This window comes from Danio rerio, chromosome 23, assembly GCF_049306965.1.
Source record: "Danio rerio strain Tuebingen ecotype United States chromosome 23, GRCz12tu, whole genome shotgun sequence".
Lineage (NCBI taxonomy): Eukaryota > Metazoa > Chordata > Actinopteri > Cypriniformes > Danionidae > Danio > Danio rerio.
In genome coordinates, this window is record NC_133198.1 from 32,340,630 (window position 1) to 32,367,066 (window position 26,437).

Consider the following 26,437-nt stretch of genomic DNA (forward strand, 5'->3'; position numbering starts at 1 on the left):
ATTTCAGTTGCAACCCTTATTAAACACACCTGCCTGTAATTATCACGTGGTGTTCAGGTCCTAATTAATTGGTTCAGGTGTGTTTGATATGGGTAGCAAATGAAATCTGCAGGAATGCGGCTCTCCAGGAACAGGGTTGGCCACCCCTGTTCTAGATCATGTACTTTATCCAAAAACAGCAACATTGGATTTCAGCATCCAACTGTTCCTTTCATATGCGCAACTTCTCCATTAAATGTTTTATCTATTACTTCTTACTGTGAGAAATACATGGTGTGGCCCGCAGTTTCAAATGTGTGTGTCTAACAGGGAATGCGTGACTTAGAGCCCTGAATTATGCAGTTTATTTGGCGGGTGTGTTTGTGCGTCCTTGTTTTTTTTTTTCCACTTCAAAGAGTGCAATATTTCTCCAAGTTCTTCCCTGCTCGCTGACGCTGCCATGTTGTTGTATGTTTCAATAGCAAATGCGGTGGGAGACTACAGAAATCAAACAAAAAAAAGGTAAATAATAATGTTGCTTAGCAACAACTAAAATTGTGCAACCTGTATCACACACTAAACTAAAATACATTTGCTGGAACAAAGACACAGTCTAAATCTGACAAGAAAACATGTTCTTGGACATATTTCTAAATGGGTCCCACGTTTTATTAAACTGGTCAAATTGTTCCAACTTTAGGAAGAAGACATCATGTGTTTCTGATACTTTCATCTAAGCAATATTAGTCATTTAGATCGGTACTTAAAGTTTTTATATACCTACTTACTGTGATTAAAACTTGCGTACAATACAGTTTAATATGATCGCCTGTACAAAAGTCATGTATAATTTGTATACATATTTTAACAATGTGAGAAGTTGCGTGTAAACTTAGTCAATGACAGAATTTTTTCTCAGAACTAAATTTGATCTTCTTATTTTTCCAATTAATATAATCATTCTTGGACTAAATGTGTATTTAAAAGACTTGGTGTGTCCTGATCTTTATTTAACCATTTGTTTAACTCATTGATGTTGTGATGTATACATTTTGGTGTATAAATAATGATGATAAAAAAAATTATAACTAAAAGAAATGTAGAAATAACCAGAAAAATGTAATCAAGGCTGGATTAACTGAGAGTAAAATAACAGCAAAGTTGGCGCATATACCTTATTGTTCCTGCTAGCAGTGGGTTAAAGGCATACAGCCAGTCGTTCATGTCTTTGTCATTGTTGGCCTGAAGCAGGATTCCTCTGTGTTTGGTGCACATGGCAAATGTATGAGGCGTCTGCAAAGCATGTAAAACAAGCACAATCAGACATTCAGCTGACATGTATGGTAATAATGTAGTTGATTTCCAGACAGCGAGTAAGGCTTTACCTTGAGCATGGCCTGCTGGTCTTCACTGTACTCCACCTGTGCAGTGGATAAGTTCAGCACTCCTCTCTCCACAGGGTCCTTGTCATTGTTGTAGATGAACACATACGGCCGACGCACCACCACAAAGTGCTTCACCCAGGTGTTCGAGCGGGGCTCCATGAAATTCAAGATGCCCTTCTTGGACACCACAGACCTGCAGCAGAAATGGTCAGTTCACAACATTTTTAACGTGTTTAGCTACAGTTTAACTCCACTAGTCTTAATTAGACACTGCAGGCAAAACACTTATCTTGTCAGTTTTGAGATTTTAGGCTTTTTGGCATGTCATAGAGTGTTTTTTTTCGGTTGATTGGAAATAAAAGAAAATGTAAAAAAAACTTTTAAATGTTTCCTTTAGCACACTACCAATGTGTGTCTGTAGATTTCCATTACTATACATATATTTTTATATAAACCATTTTGAGGGATGTAAATAATGATAATGGTCCTAACATATTTCATGCGTTACATTTTTAATTTACATAGCTTCCGAGAATCCCAAAAGGTCCAAATATTGATTAATAATTTTATGGCAGCTGTTGTAACATTACGTTATGATTGCATTGCCTTTTGTTGGAGTTTGTGGACAAGCAGGAAATGTTCATGGGCCAATGACATCACAACATAAAAATGGTCTATATATATATATATATATATATATATATATATATATATATATATATATATATACACACACATACATAAATGTAGTTTAATACAGCTGCATTCAAATGTATATAATAATAATAATAATAATAATAATAATAATAATAATAATACAATTGTAAATATATATTTTTGCTGATTATAAAAAAATGTATTCAACTAAACATTGTGAAAAAAATGTTTGGCAGTGTTTTCTGAATTATGGAGAGGTAATAAGTAATACTGTAAAAACCTTGGAAGTCTAATGTGAGAAAAAAATTCTGAAAAACAAAAATTCTGACATCTGTGCAAGTAATGTATGCAAATGAATGCCTCATTTGCATATTACATATAAAATTGTAAAAAACTTGCAAGAAATCACCGATATGTAAACTATTAATCTAGGGAAGACTGTCGACAACTAGTTCTTTTGTTTTTACAAAACACCTGCAGTGTCTTGCCTTAAACACAATACTAAATCCAAAAATATCCAAACCCTCACCCAGGCCTCATTTCCTCTATGTTAGGCACAAGGTTGAGGAACTCGTGTTTGCCGGCGCGGGCCAGGTAGGACGTCTCCAGAATGGGCACCATGGGGAAGTTCTCATAGTCTGAGCCTGAGGGGCTGGTTGCACGAGAGTTTGCTTCAGGGGTCCTGGATAAAACAGAGGATTGTAGAATATTTGACTTTTTGAAGCTTGTAATTTGAAGTAATAGTGCTTTTGCGTGTGAAGTGTGTACCTGGAGTCTGAGAGCGAGGGGCAGGTGGAGGAGGGTGTGAGGGTGGCACTGCTGAAACTACTGACTGATGGATCCCGACCCATAGGAGAGATATCTGAAAACTGATACACACACCGTTTTATTCAAGATTATCAAAGCTGATATGTTCCAATTCAAACAAAACTGCATTTTTTATATTGTTTTAGTCCAAGTTACCTTGCAGTCACTAATGCTGTTGCACATTTGGTTGTATTCACTGTTGAAAGTGTGTGTCAGGAGACGGAGGCACTGTAAAAGAATTAACACACATATGCATGTCATGGTTTTCACAAAACTGTAAGTATACTTATCTTCAATAAGAGTTACAGTTATTTTCAACTGCTTTCACATGTTTTCAAAACAGTGTCCCCTTTTTTACAAAACTCTACACACAATTCTCAAAACTGCACACACAAAATGCAAAATGCCTCACATTTCCTTCAAAATGTTACACTGCATTCAAAATGTCATAAACACATCAGAATGAAACATTTGCATTAAATGGCAAACACTTCTTTCATAATGTAACACTTTTGGACACAGCATGTAAACACTTTTGTTCTAAATCTAAAGCTCTTAGCTCTTTATAGGCTGATATCTACAATTCAATACAGTGACGGTAATATATTGAGAGGGGGAACAGGTACACTGTAAACACCAATGCAATGAAGAAACAAAAACTGTTTATCAGGCCAAACATTACTGGTATAAACAGCATACAAAATGTCCATTTCCTACAGGAGCATCATGCAGGCATAGGTTTACCCATCATACACTTTACAGCACTGGGCTCAAAAGAATTTCTCTGTTTTTTTTTCTAGGAAGTTAGGATTTAGAAAAGGTGAATATGTGCTATGTACATAATCACAAATTTTGGATGGGTGGAAAAACAGTTTTTTTTTTGGACCAGAATAGCCCAGTGTCCCATTACCTTTGGCCTATAATAGACTAAATCAGTGATTGTTTAAAGATCAGTTAAGAAATTAGTGTTTGCACATGTGAGGAGAAAGAGAGAGCTTTTGTGTGTGTGTGTGTGTGTGTGTGTGTGTGTGTGTGTGTGTGTGTGTGTGTGTGTGTGTGTGGTCCAGTGGATAAGTGTGGTATTTTGATTGGTTGTGTTTGGAAAAAGAAAGTAAGTGGTTTCTCGTTAGAGTTTTGTGTTTTAGGTAGAGAATTGTGTGTAGAGTTTTGAAAAAAAGAGTTTCATGCCAATGAAAACCAAGTTCAAGGCTGAAAAATAGCTTCTGGTTTTGGAGATTTGCAGCATAGTTTTGCATTTTGAGTGAGATGTTTCAGAAATCGTGTGACAAGAAAAGATTTTGTGTGTAAGCAGTTGGAAAATAACTGTAATGATAAGTGTCATCTGCACCAAGTCAGTGTAATTGATTGATTTCTGACATGATTTAAAAATGCAGCAAAGCCTGATAATAAAAATCCAGCTTAGTACAATTTAAAATATCTAAAACAGAAAACTATAAACATGCATTTGATCTAAATACAGTACAAATAAAAATATTTATTGTATTTAAATAACAAATACATAAATTCTTAATGATCATAAGAGACAGAGAAAAAAAAAGAAAAAATATATATATTTATTTATTTAATATAAGTTTTTACTCACATCAAACTTTTATATGGCTATTATTAGACTATAATCCATTCAACCATTTGAATTATTGTAAAAATAACTTGGACACTACTTTGTAGAGATTTTGTGGCTTTGTGGCATCACAAACATGGTAAAATCCAGCAAAATATACAACGAAAATGAGAAATATAGATTTTTAAGCAAACTAAATGAATCATTGGATTCCATTGATTAGAACACTTATGCTGATGAAATATCCTCTAATGACACTGGACTGAAATGATTACATTTACAGGCCACTGTATCAGAAAAATCTACTCGGCTATATCTAATCAGCCAATCACATGACAGCAACGTGATGCATTGAAGCATGAAGACAGTCAAGATGATACTGCAGTTCAAACTGAGCATCAGAATGAATAAGAAAGGTGATTGTTGCTGGTGTCAAACAGGCTGGTCTGAGTGTTCCAGAAACTGCTGATCAGTCTGGATGTTCATAAATAGCCATCTCTAGTGTTTTACAGAGAGTGGCCAGAAGAAGAGAAAATCTCCAGCGAGCATCATTTCTGTGAGTGAACATGTTTTGCTGATGTCAGAGGAGAATAATAAGTGGCACTTACCTTAGTGGCCAGCTCCTTCTCTCGATCCACCAAGCTCTCGATGTCCGTGGAGTCATAGCCGCTGCTTTCGCTGGGGGTGATGGCACTCTCGAAAGTTGTGGAGGAGATCTGGGAGGAGATGCTGGTGGAGGTGCTGAGGGTCCCGCTGCTCAGGCTGGGGGACAGAGACTCGCTCAGAGATTTAGGTGGAGGTGTTTCTCCCAGCTTCTCACGCAGCAGAAGCAAGTGACGCGTCTTTTCCACCTGGCAAACACACGCACATGGAGATGAGGGTCTGGAGATTACAGATAAGCACAGGCAGCCTAGAGCTTGGTTTTCTTTTCTAGTGTCCTCACCTCATGCAGCTGCTCCATTTTGTCCAGCTCCCACTGGTGCTCCAGGATCAGACTGTCTCCTCGGGGTCTCCAGCCGGCCAGATTCTCCTCTCCACGCACATATGCCACTGACGTGTCCAGAACCTTCCGTCTGCGCCGCTGCATACCTGACAACAAACAGCCACAATGAGTCACACAGAAGACCTAATAATATACACAATAATCGCTGAACAGAATATTGTCACTTGTGCAGTTCTTCAGAATTTCAAACACCAAATGTTAGTAGTTTTAGGAAAGGTTTACCTGGGCTTCCGGTGTCTGCTATCTTGCACAAGCTCAGCTCATAGACTCCAGTCACTTTATTACTACAATGGAAACATCAGAAAACATTTAGCAAAGGTTCTTTTGTTTTTTAAACAAAGCAATTTGAAGACTAAGCGGAGAGAAGACTTTTTAATGAAAATTTCATGTGCAATGAAAATTTGAAATGAAATTTTACATTTACCATCAACATTATTTTTTGACCAACATCAAGATGTTAGCTTTAGCATTTTAGCTTACCGTCTCTTCCCTGCCTTACACAACCAAAAAGTGGAATTTATAATATGTGTTTATTAATATGACCTATAATATACGCTAGCATAATGTAATATACATTGAAATGTTTTAGCTTGAATTTAATTTTGCAGCACTTTCATAGCCCCTATCAGATCAACAGGGGATAATTTACCTCTTAACCTACAAACCTTTAACATTTAACTTTTCTGTCATCTACTTTGTAAATTTACTTTGTGTTGGTGTATCAGAACAGATGTCACTGCAGCATATTTATGAACAGGACACATTAAGACATGCTAAACAAATTGTATGTGACTTATCACATGTTCTGCATAACGAGTATGAGTTGTTACTTTTAGGGAAAAGGTTTAAAGTACTTTGCTGATGATTAATAGATATAAAAACTCTTTTTATCTGGTTAGCATTAAGCTATTAAATAGTGGTGGCTTAGACTAGTTGTATTTTATGGTTGTTTATTTAGGTGTATTTATAGAGGTGGGTATGTAACTTTTTGGAGGTGAGAGTCTAATTTTTTTATATACTCGTTTGTTTTTTGTATGTTTGTATTGTTTTTTATGTATGTGATGACTGCAGCTGAGGGCAAGAGCTCAAGACAAATTTCCCTAACTGGGACAATATAGTTTCACCATCCTTACCTACATACCTACCTAAAACCCAGTCATTTTGAATCCAAAGCTCCTAAAGTTAATGTTATCTTTACATGTCAGCCTTAATTAACAGGTAAAGTTTGATGACTGTATTTGACTTAAATGCCAGCTGATAAGTGTGAAATTAATTAAATGGAGGTAATATATATATATATATATATATTATCATAACAATAGGTGTGGTATATATATGGTATATATATATGGTATAGATCAGTGGTTCTCAAACTTTTTTCACTAAGTACCACCTCAGAAAAACAGTTGTCTATCCAAGTACCAACATAATAACTGGTATTGAAATACAGTAGCATAATAGGTCTAATTAATTAAGCATCTGCAGCTCTGCACAGTTCAAAAACATAGCAAATTAATTATTATTATTTTTTTTTTTTTTATTGTCAGCCACTTTAAACATTAGAAATAGTTTGAACATTAACACTGTACTGTGCTTACAGGTAAAAAATAAATAAAACTTTAAAGTTTAAATTAAAACGTTCTTTTAAAAGTTTTAAAATGTCATTTAAAATGTCACTGTTCTTAAAAAGTGAAAAGTAAACCACTGTACTTAAATGTAAAGTATTATCATAAAGAAGCCCATTCATCAAAACCTGGAAATGTTCCTTTGACCTCATAAAAACAGTCTATATGTCATCATATTTATATATAAACTCTTTTTGATAAATTTTAAAATATATGTTGCATTTATATACAGTTTGACTTATCTAAACATTAACTTGTTTAAAATATATGAACTGGATTTACATATTTAAATTAGAAATTAGATCCGCTTACTGCGCATTAGAGTAGGCTTTGTGGGTTAGAAAAGCAAGTAAATAAATTACACCTGTCATCATTGGGATGTAAAAATACAGGATACTCCCCCAACAACCGTTACCAATATGGGGGGGAAATTAGTTTCAAATGATTGAATTCATAACAAACATTAGAAGTTTAGCCTATTGAAATCATATAACTGATCACACCGGTGTTATAGTATCCGTAAAAGGGTTAAAAGTGTGTTTGTTTTTTTACTTAAATTTTTCAGCGATTCCTCCACGTACCACTAGAAGGAAGCCTGCACATGGAAACTAAAATTTAAAGTGACAAACAAAAATCCCTGATAAATTCAATACTATCTCTCGACAATTTGTAACTTTTGCTTTAGTGGCTAATTTGTATGAATTTGTACAATCTAATTCATACAATTTAGTACGATTTGCTCATCCCTCAAGGTTTGGTGCCATGCCTTTTTTTAAAAATCCGACATTTTTGCACAACTGAACTCGTACAACTTTGTGTGAGTTAGCGACTGAACTGACAAAATATAAAATAGTTACATTTTCTTGTGAGATCAGGCTGGATATTCCATGACTTGAAAAATTTTTTTTCCTAACTTTTAATTTTAGGAATCAACATTTTATAATTCCACAAAATTCCATGACCTGTTGAATTTGCATGTGCATATGAATGCAGAGTTAATTTAATATCACTGAAAATGTTTTTGAATTTTTATTTTTACCAGTCCGGGGTTTTGGAGTAGCCGCTGCCAAACAAGTTTCTCAGCGAGCGAGGAGGCGAGATCTTGGCATCTCTGGAGTAGAAGACCATACAGATGTCCTTGGTGATGATAGCAGGCTGGATGCAGTGATCGAGCTGCAGAAGCACATACTGTACAAGTCAGTAACACATACGGTGGTTACAGCTTTCCCTTTAATACACTGAAAGAGTCAGAGCTGACCTCCAGATAGGCAGACAGGGTCATGTAGATCTTCTCTCCGTATGGAGTGACGCGGTTCAGTAGGAGAGAGTTGTGCAGAGAACTGTCCCACACGGCCTCAAACCGGTAGAACGTCCTAAACAGGCAGAAATAGAACATTATAGAAACTACATAAAACAATAGGATCATCTCTCAGAAATCTGCTGGTGCTGAAGTGATTAGTTGTTCACTATTGTTTGAGTGAGAATGTGATTAAAAGGCAACATGAAATCATATTTGCAAGCCCTTTCATATCTGAAAATTAATAGAATTACAAAATAAGAGGCACAGAGTTTATTTACAGTGCTCAGCATTTACAAGCACACCCCTCACAAATCTATCTTTTAAATTCATATTTTTAATATGAAGCTATAGAATATTATATTTGTGGATATACATTAAATTAGACAGAACTGAAGCCAAATCTGGAGCTTACCTAACAAAATAACTTACGATAACTGTCATAAACAAACTAGTACACCCAAATTTATGTTATAGGAAAATATTAAATACAAATTTTACAAATAAGAAAAAAAAGTAAGAGAAGCAAAAAATATGAAAAATTTAGTTGGGTTGGGTTTTGTGGGTTGAAATTTATTTTAGCAATATTTTTGCTTGAATTTAATTGTATTATCTTTCAATTTCTAAATACGTTTGGTGACTAAAATATTATTTTAATAAATATATCTGTTTGATAAATCTGTTTTGTTTAAATGTACCAAAATACATTGCCTATATTCTCTGAGAAATGGATAAAAATACTAATTTTCAAAATGGAGTGTTCTCAATTATGCTGAGCACTATAGTCATCCAACAAGATCATAGAGAGTAGCATTGTTTATTACACTACTGTTCAAAAAGTTTGAGCTGTTTAGCGTTTTTAATAAATATTTCATATAAATTTAAAACATTTTTTATGCAAGTTTGTTCTAAATATTTAATTTTTTATATTGTTATGAATGATTATTAATTTTGTAGTTTGGTCTATGAAAAACAGATACTATAGATATGCTTTATATTTGTTTTTATGTAGTTTTTGCTGCTTTTTCACTTAATTATAATTTAGTGAATCTATAATTCTGTTTCTACAACAATTTTAAACAGCAGCAGTGTCTATTTTTAACATTAAAACAAAATATAAAAATGTTTCTTAATGATCAAATCAGCATATTTAAAAATAAATAAATAAATAATTCACTGAAGACTGAAGTAAAGGCAGCTGAAATTCAGCTTTACCCGACTGCATTTTAAGATATAAAACAAACTAATCTTTTGAATAATAGTAATACTATTTGATTGGACTATTTTTTATGAACTAAAACAGTCTCAGTGAGTCTTACTTGAAAAGCTTTCAGAAATCACCAAACGTTATGAACAATAATTTACATAATTTGACCAAAATTCAATTCATTTTACCTCCATACTTAACGCATGACAAATAATTCTATATTAGGAAAGTAAAAAGACTTGATCTTGATTTCATGTTGACTGCAAACTCCACATATGACAGTGCAGTTGTGTAAGCACTAGTCTATATACTAGAGTAAATAACGTTGAGCTAGCGGATGTGCTACAATGGACAGGCAGAGGTGTAATGGTTCTCTGTCTAAACAGTGTGTTGATGTGCTGGAGTCACAGTGATGAACACGACACTACAGCTGTCAGGTGCTGCATTAGTGATGTATGTGAGCTTGAAGCAGACCATCTGTGTGTGTGTGTGTGTGTGTGTGTGTGAGACTCGGGTCTACAGTGTTTATATGAACAGACACGTGGAGAGAAAGACTGATGCAGGTGACTCATCCTCCTCTCTCGCCTTCATTTCACACTTACAATGGCATACAGATACACATACGCATATCTTGTATTCAATTGTTATTGTTATTATTAGAAATTTTATATTTTCTAAAATTGTTTTATTCAATATATATTTTAGCACATTTTTAGTATTTTATTTTTAAATGTAGCTTTTATAAAGGCACATCTGTATATTTTAGTTTTCTATTTTAGTTTTTTTAGTTTTTAATTAAACAATGAAAGTGAGAAATTATCTGAAGCAGCTACTTTAAAAAAAAAAATGTATATATATATATATTTATATATATATATATATATATATATATATATATATATATATATATATATATATATATATATATAATTTTTATATTTATAAAAATGAACAATAATAATGTATTGTCATTATTTTTTTTTTATTCAAACCATCTTCTCAAAATGTGTCCAAATAAGTTGTCATAGAAAAAAATCTGCTAGCTTAAACAGAGAAAAAGTTATGGCCAAATTAAGACATATTCACCCCAGAGTTGATAAAGACATCCCCAACAGTACATAAGGTTTAATAATGTATGTAATGTTTAATGCTTAATATATTATCAGATTAAAACATCATTTAAATGTCTAGTATAGATTGATTTTGCATGTACCAATACTTCAATGTAATTTTTTCAATGTAGAATGAGTAAAGAGAGAAGCAGAAAAAACACAGACACAAAAGCACAAGTCTGCTACTGTTACACCTACAGATCACAAATGAGCCATAAAGCACTTTTAACGTAAAAATGCTTTATGAGCAAGAGCTTCTGATACCTAGAAATATCGCTATCAATACAAAGGCTGAGCAAAACCAAGAGTCCAACCGCAGCAGGAAGAAAAACCAGAACAAAAGAGAGACAAAACAAGCAGAAACAGTCAGGCAACACAAATAATCAAAAAGACTGAAAGCAGCATTCAGAAAAAACAGGCAAAGGAAATAAACCAACAAACAAGAGAATAAAATAAGCACTTTACAATAAGGTTGTATTAGTTAACATATTAACTAACATGATCAAAGAATGAACAATACTTTTATTACAGTACGTATCGTCTTAGTTAACTTTAGTTAATGAAAATTAAGTTGTTCGTTGTTCATATTAACTCGCAGTGCATTAACTAATGTCAACAAGCATGAAGTTGGATTGTAATAATGTATTAGCAAATGTTCAACTATGATTGTTCATTATTAGTTCACGTCATTAAATAGATTAACTAGCATTAACTAATGAAACCTCATTGTAAAGTGCAACCAAAAAACACAACATGCACATTTAGAGTATAATAAATATAGATTTTGTCTGTAGTCCACAAGGTGTCTCTGATGCTCCTGCAGGATTGCTTGTGTTTTACTGACGGCAGCAGTGACTCATGTTCAACACACTCTCCTGAATCAGAAGCAGTTCACTTCAAGCATTTGTATTAGAGAGAGAGCACAGTGTGTTTGCAGACCTTTTTTTCTGTTTAAAAACAGACGAGCTGCTTCTGATACAGAAATTGAGGTTCATACATGATTTAATAGACCCTTTATTCGAGGAAGGTGCTGATGTTGTTAGATTTTGGAAGGTGAACGGGAACGAGATGTACCTGCTGGAGTTGTGGGAGGATTTGAGGTTTTTAGCTGAGATGATGTTGAGAGACAAGACGGCGTCTGCGGCTGAATCATCCACTTCTGGCTTATTCCTGATTCGACCTACAAAACACACACACAATGTCAGTGATGGTTGTGGCCTTTATAATAGGTTTTAAAAAAAAGCTCTTAATGCAGATATTCAATTTTCTTGTTGCGATTAACTGCTGAAGCTTTTATCACGGTAAAATACTGACTGATTTTGTCATCAATACAGGAAATTCAAACTTCGATACCTTGAAAAATATCAATATTCGATACCAATTTTCAATACCGTGGAATCAAATTCTGTAACATCAAAAGTATGCAAATTAAGTAATAAGCTGGTAAAAAAAACAATAACAACACCATATTACTTATATCAGGCACGTCAGCAGTCCTTAAGTCCCAAAAACAATAAATTACAAAAAAAAAATCTTATTTTATCATGTTATTTTAATATCATGTTATTTAAAATCTTATTATTATTATTAATTATTATTTCCATGCTGGTGAAAAGTCAGACTACTGTTATTGCCAGTATCGATAGTAAACAAAAGGAAAACTGAATCATTTTAAATACTTCAGTATCAACATTTATCAACATTTTTGACAATACTAGTACTTAACCAAGCAGAAAAGGGTTACTTTAACCAGTCTGATAACAAAAAATTCTTTAGTGCATTGCATTATTGTATATACATGCTCAGAGTAAACAAACGTTTCAACTAAAACTAAATGCAAAAGGATAATAAAGTACAATAGGTAGCACTTTACAGTTAGTTAGTAAACATTAGTTAATGCATTAAAATCAACAGTGTGAAAAAAACAGATTAATTACTATTCATATTGGTAAAATAAAAAAAAAACTATTGAATTTTACTAGTTAATTACTCCATTATTTAGGATTTTGACCACAATTTTAACACAATATTAGGAATTAACTAAGAAAGTACCATCAACTAAGATTAATTGAAGCTTTTGTAATTTAGTTTATTTCATGTAACTTATTGGAGCGGTGTTAACAACTTACAATATCCTTTTAAATTGTGACAGAATTTTCAGTCTATTATTATTATTATTATTATTATATTTCAGAATGTTGTACGCCATTAGCACGTGAAAATGTTTCAAAATTTCGGACCTAATTGTCACTGTTATGAAGACCACTGCAAATACAACCTGAATATTCTAAAAAACAATTATTACTATTCATAAAGTGCCCACGATACATCAACATTGTGTATGTTTATTATATTGATAAACTGACTTGTTAAATATTGTTATATGTCTGGCTAACAGCAGTTGGAATGTGTACTGACCGACCACCAGCTCTCGGACGTCCTTCCAGTGCAGCTCACTTCCCTTCTCATGGATCAGAGTCACTGTTATTCTGCGCTGGATGCCCTGAAAACAAACCGCACACAGGTTTACTCAAAGCAATCTGAATTTGAATCATTTATATGTCCTTGGATGAGGACACTGAACATGATCCTTTGGCTAAACTACAGATTTACTGACTGCAACTACAGAGAGAATTTAATATTCATCGAAAGGAGAGACAGAAAAGTCATGCAGCAAAGCAATGAACAAATCTATCAACATTTAATGCATCGATAACAGAATTTAATATTCAAATGCAATTAGAATTGCATCTATTTTTCCATTATCCTTCCATCTTATAAAATATATTTCCATTCATCCATCAATATAATGTTCCATCAATCCTTTCATCTATCCATCATTCTATATATTAATAGCTTTCCCCCATCCATCCAATCTATCAATATATTTCCATCTATCAATTCCTCTATCCATCCATCATTCTATATATTACTATATGTTTCCCTCAATCCATCTATTCTATTAATATATTTTCATCCATCCATCCATATACATATATATTTTTTCATCCGTCCACCCATTAATCAAAAAATAATTCCATCCATTAATAGAGTATATTGGTTCATCCATTCCATTCATTCATTGTAGTCTTTCCATCTATCCATATCATCCAATATCTTTCTATCCATCCATCAATATATCTTTCTATCCATCCACCAATATATTGTTCTATCCATTCATCATCTATCATCATCCATATCTTTCCCTCCATCCATCCAATCTATCAATATCTTTCCATCCATCCATCCATCCATCCATCCATTGTTTCATCTATTCATCATCCATCCATCATTATATCTTTCCCTCCATCTATCCATCCATCCAATCAATCAATATCTTTCAATCCATTCATCCATCCATCCATCAATCAATATATTGTTCCATCAATTCATCATTCATTTATCATTCTACATATTAATATATTGTTCCCTCCATCCAATCTATTAATATCTTTCCCTCCATCTATCCATCCATCCATCCAATCAATCAATATCTTTCAATCCATTCATCCATCCATCCATCCAATCAATATATTGTTCTATCCATTCATCATCCATCAAACATTATATCTATTTTTATATCTTTCCCTCAATCCATCCATCCATTCATCAATCTATCCATAAATATATTGTCCCATCCATTTATCATCCATCCAGCATTCTATTTATTAATATATCGTTCCCTAAATCCATCCAATCTATCAATATCAATATCGACTCTATCCATCAATATATTGGTACATCCATTCATCATTAAATTATTCCATCCATTTATTGTCTTTTCATCCATCCATCCACCCATTCATCCATCCATCCATCCATCATCAATATGTCTTTCCACCTTTTCACCCATCATTTTTGGGTAAATTGTATCCACCATTCTCTCCATCAATCTTCTAATCTATTGAACCATTATAACACCCATCATTACATCCTATAAATTAAAGCATGTAAAGAAAAAATAGGTACCTGGTGCAGCAGGTATGTGCCATGACAGGGAAGACCTCCTGTATGATCCACTACTGCTGGAATATACCTACAAAAACAGCACAACTTACATGAAGAATTTCTTTGAGATGTTACTTACTGCTCGGGCTTGAGTAAAAAACATGTTTGAACCAGAAATTCTGTGTGTAGATATAACCTAAAGTAGACTTACTCTCCAGTGGGCTCCAGTTCGCTGATCTCAAACCAGGCCAGCAAGTCGTACTTGCTCACACACTGACCCAGGTTGGACTTGGTGATGGTGTTCAGTTTGGTGGCTGGCACTGCAATGAAAGTGGAATATTAATAGGGCACCATATGGTCGAGAAGACTAATTGCTGGACTAAAAAGGCCAGGTTTTATAAATATCCAATGTAAAATGCTGAACATGGCAGATGAACAATATGAGCATGAGTCGCATAATGTGAGCAAACACAAAGCATCAGCTCTAAGGAGGGTCATTATGTAGACTTTGGAAAATGGGCCACTAGAAACTGTACACCACATCAGGAAAATCAATACAGCCTGATGTAAAACTGTGACTCACTCTCCACTGTATTTCTACAACACAACTGGAAAGGAATTGTTTTGCTTAAGAATGAAGAAGAAAAACAAACCTGTCGAGGGAAGCTAGCAGGAAAACACCTAACGTGATTTAATTAGCACTACAGCTTTAAAGTAGCACTAACTGTCATTGCTGTCTACACCAAAGAGGGGAGATGACACAAAGCAGCTCATGGAAGAAAAAGCTTTTAACGCTTGTCGCTGGGATGGGGATTCTCTATATTTAAAAGAACATCTACTGGGATTGTATCATTGGGGTCACGGTACATTAAAACACAGCACAGAGCTGATCTGATCTACTCTGAACCAACCGTCGTGTCGGGGCACTCTGAAGACGGGGCAGTTGGGTATGGGGAGGAAGGGGAAGTGGCACAGCTCATATGCCCCTTCCTCCAGACTGGCCACGGCGGTGGAGGCCAAAGCGTTGGCATGCTCTGACAATGTGTCCAACACCTGACCATGAACATACCCGCTCATCAGGTAACGGATAAGCTCAATCTTACGAGCGTGATCTGAGCGGGCAGAGCCAGGAGGGGTGAAATGAAAAAGACAAAAATGGAGTTACAAGTGAAAGATATGGAAAGGACTGAGTTATAGGGACCTCAACAAATTATATTGTACATTTATTGTAACAATTTTTTTTTATTTTTCAAATATTTTCCAAATGATGTTTAACAAAGCAAGGAATTTGTCACAGTTTTTACCATAATGCTTTTTTTCTTCTGGAGATATTATTATTTGTTTTATTTTGACTAGAATAAAAGCATTTTTTCATACTAAAATAATCATTTTTAAGGTCAATATTATAAGCCATCTCATTGTCAACAGAACAAACCATGATTTGCCTAATTAACCTAGTTAAGCCTTTAAATCGCACTTTAAGCTGAATACTAGTATCTTGAAAATATCTAGTAAAATATTATGATGAAGATAAAATAAATCAGTTATTAGAAATAAGTTGTTAAAACTAATAATAGTTATATATATATATATATATATATATACACACATGACCCTGGACCACAAAACCAAAAAAGTCTTACGTTGTACTATTCGTGCAAAAACTCTATTTTACTTAGTAATATGCATTGCTAAGAACCTATTTTTGGACAAATTTAAAGAAGATTTTGCTAAATATTTTATTTGTTTGAGCCCTCAGTTTCCAACTGTATCTTGGTCAGATCTTGTCCTATTCTAAAACACCATACATCAACGTAAAACTTCTTTATTAGTGATGTATTGACATTTTAGACTGGTTTTGTGGTCCAGGGTCACATGTACAGTATATACATTTTTCATTAGTATATAATAATATCGTATTCTAAACTAAAAATGTAATTGTAATTTTTTATTTTAAAAAGTTAATTAAATTATTAAAATAATTAAAATATTTAATTCATATTTCTATGGTAAAGTAAAAGATAATAGTAAACAAAATGTTTATATATAGATAAAATTTATATATACAAAATACATAATATATAGACAATGGCAACAACTTTAAATGTAAAATATAATATATTTATATTATACTTATATTCCCACAACCCGGCCCCAGATAAGTAAATAATAATGGATGGATGGATGGATGGATGGAATCATAATTATATACCCATTGTATTATATCATTTTAATATTAAGTTAGAGATAATGGCGGTTGATATCGCAGAATAAATCTTGACAGGACTAAAGGGCCTTATTCTATGAAAACAACCACCTGGATGTAAATTATCCCACTTATTACTCGGCTACTTTATACAAAATCAAACTATTAGACAAAACTTTGATTATAATAGCTTAACTAAGTTAAATAATTATAATAGTTTAAGATGGCATCAAACAATCAAGAACAATAGCACGACAGATAAACATAAATAAACATATTAGTCAACAGTCAAGGTGATTCATAATATCCAGGTGAGCCTGCAGTTGTTATCTGGCAATAACATACCTTGAAATGTTGTAATTGATCAATCAAAATGAATTATTATCACATATGCGCATACACACACACAAAAAAAACATATAATCTGCCAAAACATTTGCATGTATAGCTTCACTACATGAATTTAAAAATATAAAAGTGTTTTCTAAATACATGCCTGAATGTTAGCTGGAGACTCTCTATGAATGAGGTTGTTTATGTACGACTCTGCATCTACAATCTATAAATCCCCCAAAGCGCTACAGCTTTTTCAATTATCTCCAACTGAGCTGTAGCACCTCCAGATTCATATCGCCATATAAAAGACTGACAGCTCAGCCTAAACATCAATACAGCGTCAGGATGGATGACACTTCAAGGCCGCAGCAGCCTTTCTTTTATTTTTGGGGTGCAAAGGAGATATTTGTCCTCCATCAAAGAAACAGGAGCGTCTGACAGCTGCGTCTCTCAAACTGACTGGACACATAATATGATCCGGAGGGTTTTTTTTTTTTTGGAGGAGAGATAACATACCAGACAAAAGAGCCCGAGATTATTCCTTGTTTAATGAATCATGTAATGAATTACACTAGTAATTAGAGGGGAGATAAAGGAGCATGTATTTGCTCCGGGCTATGATTATTCAAGGAATCTACTTTATTGTGACTTGTGCAAATGTGAGACCCATGAAACTGACTTAATGAACATGTAATGTCCTTGATTAAGATGAATGAAGATGTGATTATACCTGGTTTAGACAGAGGCATTGGTGGAGGATAGTACTTTCTGGAAGGCTGAGAAGGGCTACAAGAGAAGCAGATAAATTAAGTCAGACATAGAAAAGGGCAGAGCCACATCATTAGGATTAATTAGGATTGTGGAAACTTTTCATGTTATGCCTTTTTTATATTTACAAGATTTAAGATTGGCTGTAGAGCAACCTAAAATAGTCCTGTTCAATTATTTATTTTATTAGTAGATCAGTTGTAACAATTTAAAGGAATATTCCAGGTTAAAATCAAGCTCCATCAACAGCATCTGATGTTGATAACAAAATGAAGAAAACACACACACACACACACACACACACACACACACACATATATACATATATACATATACACACACACACACACACACACACACACACACACACACACACACACACATATATATATATATATATATATATATATATATATATATATATATATATATATATATATATATCATAGAGACTAGAAGAGCAGAAATAAACACAGACAGTTGTGGACAGTTTTACATTTTAAAGTCATTTGTTATTAGACTTGGATCAGCAACAATGGTTATTTACCAGGCAAAACAGAGTAATATAAAGGACAATGTGGTATTCATGTTGTATACTATAAATTAAACTATAATTTTATTCCCATAACTGCAATTCATTTGAAATAAAACGTATATTAGATTAAAATGTCAAAATTAGAAATGATCCCATAGCAACTACATGAAATAAATAGGTTTAAAATCACTAAAACTGAAACAAAAATGTATTTATTTATTATTTCATGGCAAACTGGATATACAACAAAATATTACATGATAAAAACAAATTCATATTACAATAAAAAGATACTTAGACATATATAAAATATAAATAAATATAATTTACACAAAAATATATTTAAGGTTAAATATGATTTTTCAGTTCAATTTTTGATAAATAATTTAAGATTCCTCCTGGTGGTACTTTTTAAAAAAATATCCAAAGTACTCTCCTTATAAAAATTTTGTCTAATGGTATTCAAATAAACTGAACAAGAAATAAAAGTAAAACAGTATATGATAATTCATAAAATGAAAATGTAAATTTAAGTAAAAAAATGACATCAATAGAATATGACAAAAAAATCTAATTTAAAATATTACTACATACTATAATATTATATAAATAAAAATATGACTAAAACAAAAAATATTTTGTGACATGCATGATAAAGTTGATCAAATCTGTAACACTGGACAACACTGATAGCAGGATGTTACCTGACCACATCCTGTCCATGAATGTGCAGTGGGTGTTGCTGGTAATGGCCAAACACTTCAAATACAATTGGCTTGGTCTTTATGTACTCAATGAAGGACTCTGTCACCTCCACTGAGATCTGGATAAGAAAAGTGAAAAAATAAATCCACAAAAACATTCACATTTCCTGTATTGCCTGTAAGAACATGTACAATATTGTATCCAAATCAATTATGCAAATATTGTTTTTATAATTTAGATTTTTTTTTCCAGAAAATGAATAACAAATATGATAAATAATGAATATGATGTGCCTTCTGTTACAGAATTATTGGATTAATTATTTTACAATTATGTCTAAGGTGTTGCAGGTAAATATAGACCCATCCCATGATGTTGCCATTTTTGGGGTTCCAAAGATTTGGTCCCAGTTCAATTCTAAACAACTTGTTGTTTTGGCTTTTACCTCATTATTAGGTAGGCATCATATTCTGCTGCAATGGAAATCAAATAAGCCTCCAACTACATCCCAATGGTTTGTAGATACCATGCATTTTCTAAAGTTGGAAAAGGTTAGATGCACTGGGAAAACTAATTTCTTTAAAAAATGGCAATGTTTTATAACTTATTTTAACTCTCTTAAGTTTTTGCCTTCCATTTAATAGATGCACTCTCCTTCTATTTTATTTATTTATTTTTAATGTATTTATTTTTGTTTGTTTTTAACTATTACTATTTTATATCGTTTAATTGTAAATATTTACTTTCAGCATTGACAATGTACTTAAACATTTAATTGTGATAGTTGGTTGTAATTTTCTGTACATTTTTATTACTCTTTTTTCCATTTTTCTTTTCCCATTTTATTAATATTATCATTATTATTTTTTAGCTTTTTTCCCTTTGTTATTATTAGTTTTTTTCTTCTCTTTTGTAAAAAAGCAACAACAAAGATAATCAAATGTAACTATTTGTACTGATATAGTGTTTGTTTTTTACAAAAAAAATTTAACAAATGAAAAAAACGTGAAAATAAATGAATATAAAACTGAATAACAAACATGATAAATGAATCTGAAAACAAATAACAAATATGCTAATAAATTTATATGAATATGGATAAAAATATGATAATAAATGTTTTCATTTGTTGCGATAAAAATTCTGGATTATTTTAGTATTTACTAAAACACTACAGAAAATGCAATGAACATGAAAGCATGACACCTTTTTTTTGCTATTTTATACAAATAAATAACTAAATAAATAAATAAATAATTTAAATAAATAAAACATTGACATATACAGTTGAAGTCAGAATTATTAGCCCCCTTTTGATTTTTCCTTTTGACTTTTCTTCTTTTTAAATATTTCCCAAATGATACGTAACAGAGCAAGGAAATTTTCACAGTATGTCTGATAATATTTTTCTTCTGAATAAAGTCTTATTTGTTTTATTCTGGCTAAAATAAAAGCAGTTTTTAATTTTTTAAAAGCCATTTTAGGGACAAAATTTTTAGCCCCTTTAAGCTATTTTTTTCTGATTGTTTGTAGAACAAACCATCGTTATACAATAACATGCCTAATTAACCAAATCTGCCTAGTTAACCTAATTAACCTAGTTAAGCCTTTAAATGTCACTTTAAGCTGTATAGAAGTGTCTTGAAAAATATCTAGTCAAATATTATTTACTGTCATCATGGCAAAGATAAAAGAAAACAGTCATTAGAAATGAGTTATTAAAACTATTATGTTTAGAAATGTGTTGAGAAAATCTTCCCTCTGTTAAACAGAAATTGAGGGAAAAATTAAACAGTGGGGCTAATAATTCTGACTTCAACTGTATACACATTTAGCCTAGTAAAATATGTCAATGAAGAGTCTCTATTAACAGCTCAGGGCCGGTTATTCCATCAAGGCATCTCAGTGTATGTTTTCAGCACTTACATTCTGTACGTGGTAAAAGCCCAGCGGGGCTCCTCTGCCAGTGTTCTTCAGAGGCTCAGTGCTGAACGCCTCATCGTGACGGTGGAGGAAACTGTTGGCAGCAGGAGACAGGATTACAGAGAGAAGCGTGACTCTGCGTTTGTGTGTGTGTGCGTGAATAAAGAGCAGTGAAGCGGTTGCGATGGCGACAGGCTGACTCACTTGAACTGGCAGAAGATGTCTGCGTATTCGGCCGGGATGCCGCTTGCCTGCAGAACGGTGACGCGGAAAGTGAAAATGCTGCCCACTTCCAGATGCTCGGCCAAACCGTCTCCCAGTTTTGTGTCCACGTTCCCCAGCTTTAGGTCTTTTAGACAAAAAAACACACGAGTTAAGAATATACACAGGTTTAGATGATTTTTTATCAATATTTCACTACATAGTTACAGTTGTTATTATTCTAGATGTTGGCTTTGATGGGATGCTCCTGTGAGTTTTACTGTGTAGAGCCATCTAATCCCTTAAAATATCCCCAAACCCATTTCTACTGAACAAATGATTAAATAAAACTAATAATTTATTAATTATTAAAAATTTTCTAATAAACTATGCGGGCGGTGCAGTGGCACAGTGGGTAGCGCTGTCGCCTCACAGTAAGAAGTTGGCTGTGTTGAGCCTCGGCTGGGTCAGTTAGAATTTCTGTGTGAAGTTTGCATGTTCTCCCCATGTTGGCGTGGGTTTCCCCCACTAGTCCAAATACATGCGCTATAGGTGAATTGGGTAGGGTAAATTGGCCGAAGTGTATGTGTGTGAATGACAGTGTATGGGTGTTTTCCCAGTGATGGATTGCATCTGCTGCGTAAAATATATGCTTGGATAAGTTATAATAATAATAATAATAATAATAATAATAATAATCATCATCATCATTTAATATTTTTAATATTATTATTAAAATAGGACTTTTTACCATTACCTAATAAATAATAAATATTAAATTTAATTTCTTAATAATAGCCTCATTATTTATTTATGTATTTATTTATTTATATGATTTATATATGATATTAGAATACATATTAGCTTTTTGCAAGTGATTTTATATTGTAGAATAGAATATGTAATGTTCTCAATAATATTTGTAAAGGAAACATAATCACTAAATGTGCCATTTACATATATTTTTTTAATGTATGTGCGTGTAAAACTATATCATTTGAACAAAGAAATTATGGGGTTCTTCTCTAAAGAAGTTGTTTACACCCCGTTTAGAGCATTGTTATGGACGCTTTACATTATAACTAAAGTGGTTCAAATGATGGATCTATGACAGAGAAACTATGGGTTTTGGGAAACACTCGTCACTACATCGTTCTTTTCCCAAACGATGCATCGTACTATGATAGTTCAGCCGCGAGTTATGTTGTTGTTTAGAAAATGCACTCCAGGTTGATAATTATTTCACATTTTAATAAGCTTTGTAAATGTGTTTCAGTGGTCCCTGTACCACTCTCACTGACCAGTTAAACCTGCAAAAGGATCAGTTTTGTTTGAGAGCTTTCGGGTCACTGATGCAGTGTAAATCAAATGCTGCATACCACAACACAACAGAATAGTCTGTGCGTGTAAGCATTTCCTTTCAGACAGACTGAACGTTTAGTTGCATCCACACTCACCCATTTCATTGATTCTGTTCATCTCCTCTGAAGGCGTAATGACCTCTGAACTCTGACCTTGACCTTCTACAATGCGCAGCTCCTCCAGAGAGAGACCAGAGCGGGTCATGGCCACTGAGGTGAAGTCATTCTGAATGGGGAAAATGTACAAGGGTAAAGAAAGGAAATAAAAAAGGCAGCAATCAACTAAATGCCTCAACTCAACTTAAACCTTGTGCAAATTGTTAAGGTCAGTTTTAAAATGTTCAATCATAGCATTTTTTGTTTGTTTTATAAGTAGAGACATACAGTTAAAGGCAAAATTATAGCCCTCCTATAAAAATGTTGTTATTTTTCAAATATTTCCTAAGTGCTTCTAAAAGGAGAGATGCGTTTCATCACACTTTTAAACATAAGTTTTAATAACTAATTTGACAAACAATTACGAGAAAAGGACTCTGCTATGATGACAGTACATACAGTAATACCCCCCTAATTATGCTTGACCCCCCCTTGAAGGACATGAAAACATGTATGAATCTTAAATATCTTAAATACTAATATTACGAAATAAATAATAGATAATATAAATATACACATGCCCATCCATATGGTGGATTAAGCCACAGTGAATGCATAATAGTGTCAATTTATCTAAGCTTTTCTTGTTTGTTTCTACCCAATCCCAATTCTACCCCTTAGCCCTTCCCCTTACTTGCACGTTCACGCCAAGGGGTAGGGGTGTCCCAATTTTCTTTAGCTTGAAGGCTTAGGGCTAAGGGGAAGGGGTGAATAGCCCTTCGAATAAAGATTTTTCAGGACCACACTCGAAAGCAAGGGGCAAGAAAATTTCTCAGAATACACCTGCCACAGCTGCACCCAGAAGTAAGGAGATTCACAAATTAGTGTTTTTTTTGTTATTATTTCGAATTTTTACAATAAACAAACACATGATTTAATATATTCATAACCGCGTTCATGTTTTTACCGTCATGCTTTAAAAAAAATAAATTAAAAATAAAATAAAAAACGCTAAAATAAAAACTGCTAAGTTTCGTGATCTATAATCCATAATCATAACTCCTGTTTAGCAGTCCCACAACATTCTGACACTTGATGACACTCGAATACACTGTCAGTAATGTCTAGTGGCTGGGAATGGCCTTTTACAGTGTGTGCTATATTATTAATGTTGTTGTTGGACTGTTTACATTGATGAATATGGCCACTGTGTAAATGCACAGTATAGTTACGGTCTTATTGCCACATTAGATCGTTATGATAACATAATATATGCCTTCAGTGACTTCCTGAAGATAAATACCAAAAAATAACATAACTGGGGTAACTACAGCAGTCATGATCGTCTGATCTCATATGAAGCAAGAGATATGAGCAAGATGACATATGATGACGTGTGCAGGTGCTTTAGTGCTGTCCCAATTCTTATGGGTAAATTTTGAAGCCCTCCTCTTAACCGTCGGTTGTAAGGGCCAAGGGGAAGGGGTAGGGTTCGAAAATAGAATTAAGATTGGGCCATAGTCTATACGTGAAGTAAAATGAATGCATAGTTTGACCTACAGTAACATACAGTAAATAGCTAATCACAGGATATTGTAGGTCAAAATACACAAACTATCCCACAAAACAATTAAATATGTTGCATTAATAAAATAGATGTAACTTTTATTTGATTCACTGAAGCATGTTACACAAAATAGCATAATCGAAAAAGTTGACCACCCTGATCATCAAAGTATAATTCAGACCCTGAATATCCCTAACATGTTTTCAACAAGAAGGACATTTTCCTGAAACAACATTCCAATTAGCCAATTATAATTAAGAGATGCGTTTACCGTTCATGTTAAATTTAGGCTTACGATTAGGTTTATGCACTTCTGCATGATTGTTTGCAACTATTATTCCCCTCTGATTTTGTGAATAATTAACAGTTATGATTGGGGTTAGGGGTAGGGAATAGGCATGGATTACATTTTCGCACATAAATAATTTTCCATGTCGGTACCAATAGCATAGAGGTTAAGTGCACTGACATATAGCACCAAGGTGCTCACAGCGATCCGAATTCGATCTCGGCTCAAGTTCCTTTGCAGTTCCTTCCCCTCTCTATGCTCCCAATGATTTCCTGCCATGTCAATTCTCTACGCTGTTCTTTTCAATAAAGATTTGAAAACCCACCAAAAATGATAAAATAAAAAATAAAAAATAAATAAATAAATAAATAAAATCAACATATATGTTAAACCCGGATCACAAAATCGGATCGTACTTAGCAAAATCATGACGTGCACATAATATCACCTGAGTTAATTAGGTTAACTAGGCAAATTAATTAAAGATTAATTAAACAAATCACTGGATAACAGTGGGTTGTTCTGAGGGCATTGGAAAAAAATAATGGCTAATAGTACTATGCAAGGTGGTGCAGTGGGTAGCGATGTCAGTTGGCATTTCTGTGTGGAGTTTGCATGTTCTCCCCGTGTTGGCGTGTGTTTCTCCTCCGGGTGCTCTGGTTTCCCCCACAACTCCAAAGACATCCGCTATAGGTGAATTGGGTAAGCTAAATTGTCTGTAGTATTTTTGTGTGAATGAGTGTGTATGGGTGTTTTTCAGTGATGGGTTGCAGCTAGAAGGGCATCCGTTGCATAAAACATATGCTGGATGAGTTGGCAGTTCATTCCGCAGTGGTGACACATGATTAATAAAGGGACTAAGCTGAAAAGAAAATGAATGAGGGAATGAATATTACTACTAACACTGACCCTAAATGTTGTATATATTTAGTTTTATAACCTGCCATTATTTCATCCAAACTAAAAGAAATAAGATTTTCTCCAGACAAAAAAAAATATATATAATAGCAAATACTCTGATCACATGGGGAGTATATAAAAATATTTATAATTTCACAGGAGGGCTGATAATTTGATCTTCAACTGTGTAAACATATGCACTGTTAAAATTTGTTGTAAATTACACAATATTTAACTGTGATAGGAACTTAATTTTACTGTAAGACAGTTTTGCAGTATTTTACTGTATCTTAAAGTTGCAAAGTTAAAATCACTATTTTACAGTAAAGATATACAATATTGTAAACATACAGAAAGATGAATGGCGCTGTAAATGTGTATATATATATAGTATTTTGCTGTAAATGATTTACAGTAAGTAACTGTAGATTCTACAGGAAAGTGTTAACTGTATAAATACATTTGTGTGCACATATTTTCTTACATTCTCCTGCTAATAATAAAAAAATATCATGCCTGAGTGACTGACTTACCTTTTTAAAATACTCATTATCAAAGGAAATCTTAGCAGTTCCTGACTGACGCACACCAGACCCATAATCAGGTGCCTCTTCATCCGCTACAAAAACACAGACATCAATAAATAAAAACCAACTCATGCCACAGATCTGTTGAAAACTATCGTCAAGGGAGGATGTCTTGTTGATAAAGCACATCAGGCTGATATCAACACTGCTTAATTAAATCTGAGTCGAGTCATAATGAATTCACTAATAGAAAGCCTTGCTTACCGGCGATGGCCTGGACCCCCACACGCAGAAATCCTCGCACATCTCCTTTCTCTGTCACTACAGCGACTCGATGCACCAGAGGAACAGGGTACAGCAGGTTACTCAGGTACACGAAGGCTCTGGAGGAAAACAAACCACAATTATAGCACTGCCATGC

General features: G+C 33.5%; 1 protein-coding gene across 45 annotated transcripts in view; it reads right to left on the reverse strand.

The window, feature by feature from the left end:
• kif1b (kinesin family member 1B) overlaps positions 1-26,437 on the reverse strand; it is a 109,687-nt gene that overhangs the window by 4,447 nt on the left and 78,803 nt on the right. For 20 of the 45 annotated variants that reach the window (XM_073938148.1, XM_068216704.1, XM_073938135.1 and 17 more), the window contains 23 exons: positions 26,281-26,399; positions 26,023-26,108; positions 22,734-22,863; positions 21,280-21,424; positions 21,079-21,169; positions 19,152-19,270; positions 17,875-17,930; positions 15,514-15,714; positions 14,814-14,922; positions 14,624-14,690; positions 13,073-13,157; positions 11,729-11,834; positions 10,919-10,945; positions 8,297-8,411; positions 8,078-8,211; positions 5,636-5,697; positions 5,354-5,499; positions 5,019-5,261; positions 2,985-3,056; positions 2,790-2,890; positions 2,551-2,703; positions 1,365-1,557; positions 1,154-1,272 (listed from right to left, as the gene is read on the reverse strand). In XM_073938148.1, coding sequence (XP_073794249.1) covers positions 1,154-1,272; positions 1,365-1,557; positions 2,551-2,703; positions 2,790-2,890; positions 2,985-3,056; positions 5,019-5,261; positions 5,354-5,499; positions 5,636-5,697; positions 8,078-8,211; positions 8,297-8,411; positions 10,919-10,945; positions 11,729-11,834; positions 13,073-13,157; positions 14,624-14,690; positions 14,814-14,922; positions 15,514-15,714; positions 17,875-17,930; positions 19,152-19,270; positions 21,079-21,169; positions 21,280-21,424; positions 22,734-22,863; positions 26,023-26,108; positions 26,281-26,399 — 2,679 coding nt within the window. Of the gene's footprint in view, positions 1-1,153; positions 1,273-1,364; positions 1,558-2,550; positions 2,704-2,768; positions 2,891-2,984; positions 3,057-5,018; positions 5,262-5,353; positions 5,500-5,635; positions 5,698-8,077; positions 8,212-8,296; positions 8,412-10,918; positions 10,946-11,728; positions 11,835-13,072; positions 13,158-14,623; positions 14,691-14,813; positions 14,923-15,513; positions 15,715-17,874; positions 17,931-19,151; positions 19,271-21,078; positions 21,170-21,279; positions 21,425-22,733; positions 22,864-26,022; positions 26,109-26,280; positions 26,400-26,437 lie in introns of all 45 variants that reach the window. The other 25 variants (XM_009296828.4, XM_009296826.4, XM_073938153.1 and 22 more) reach the window with 4 other exon arrangements.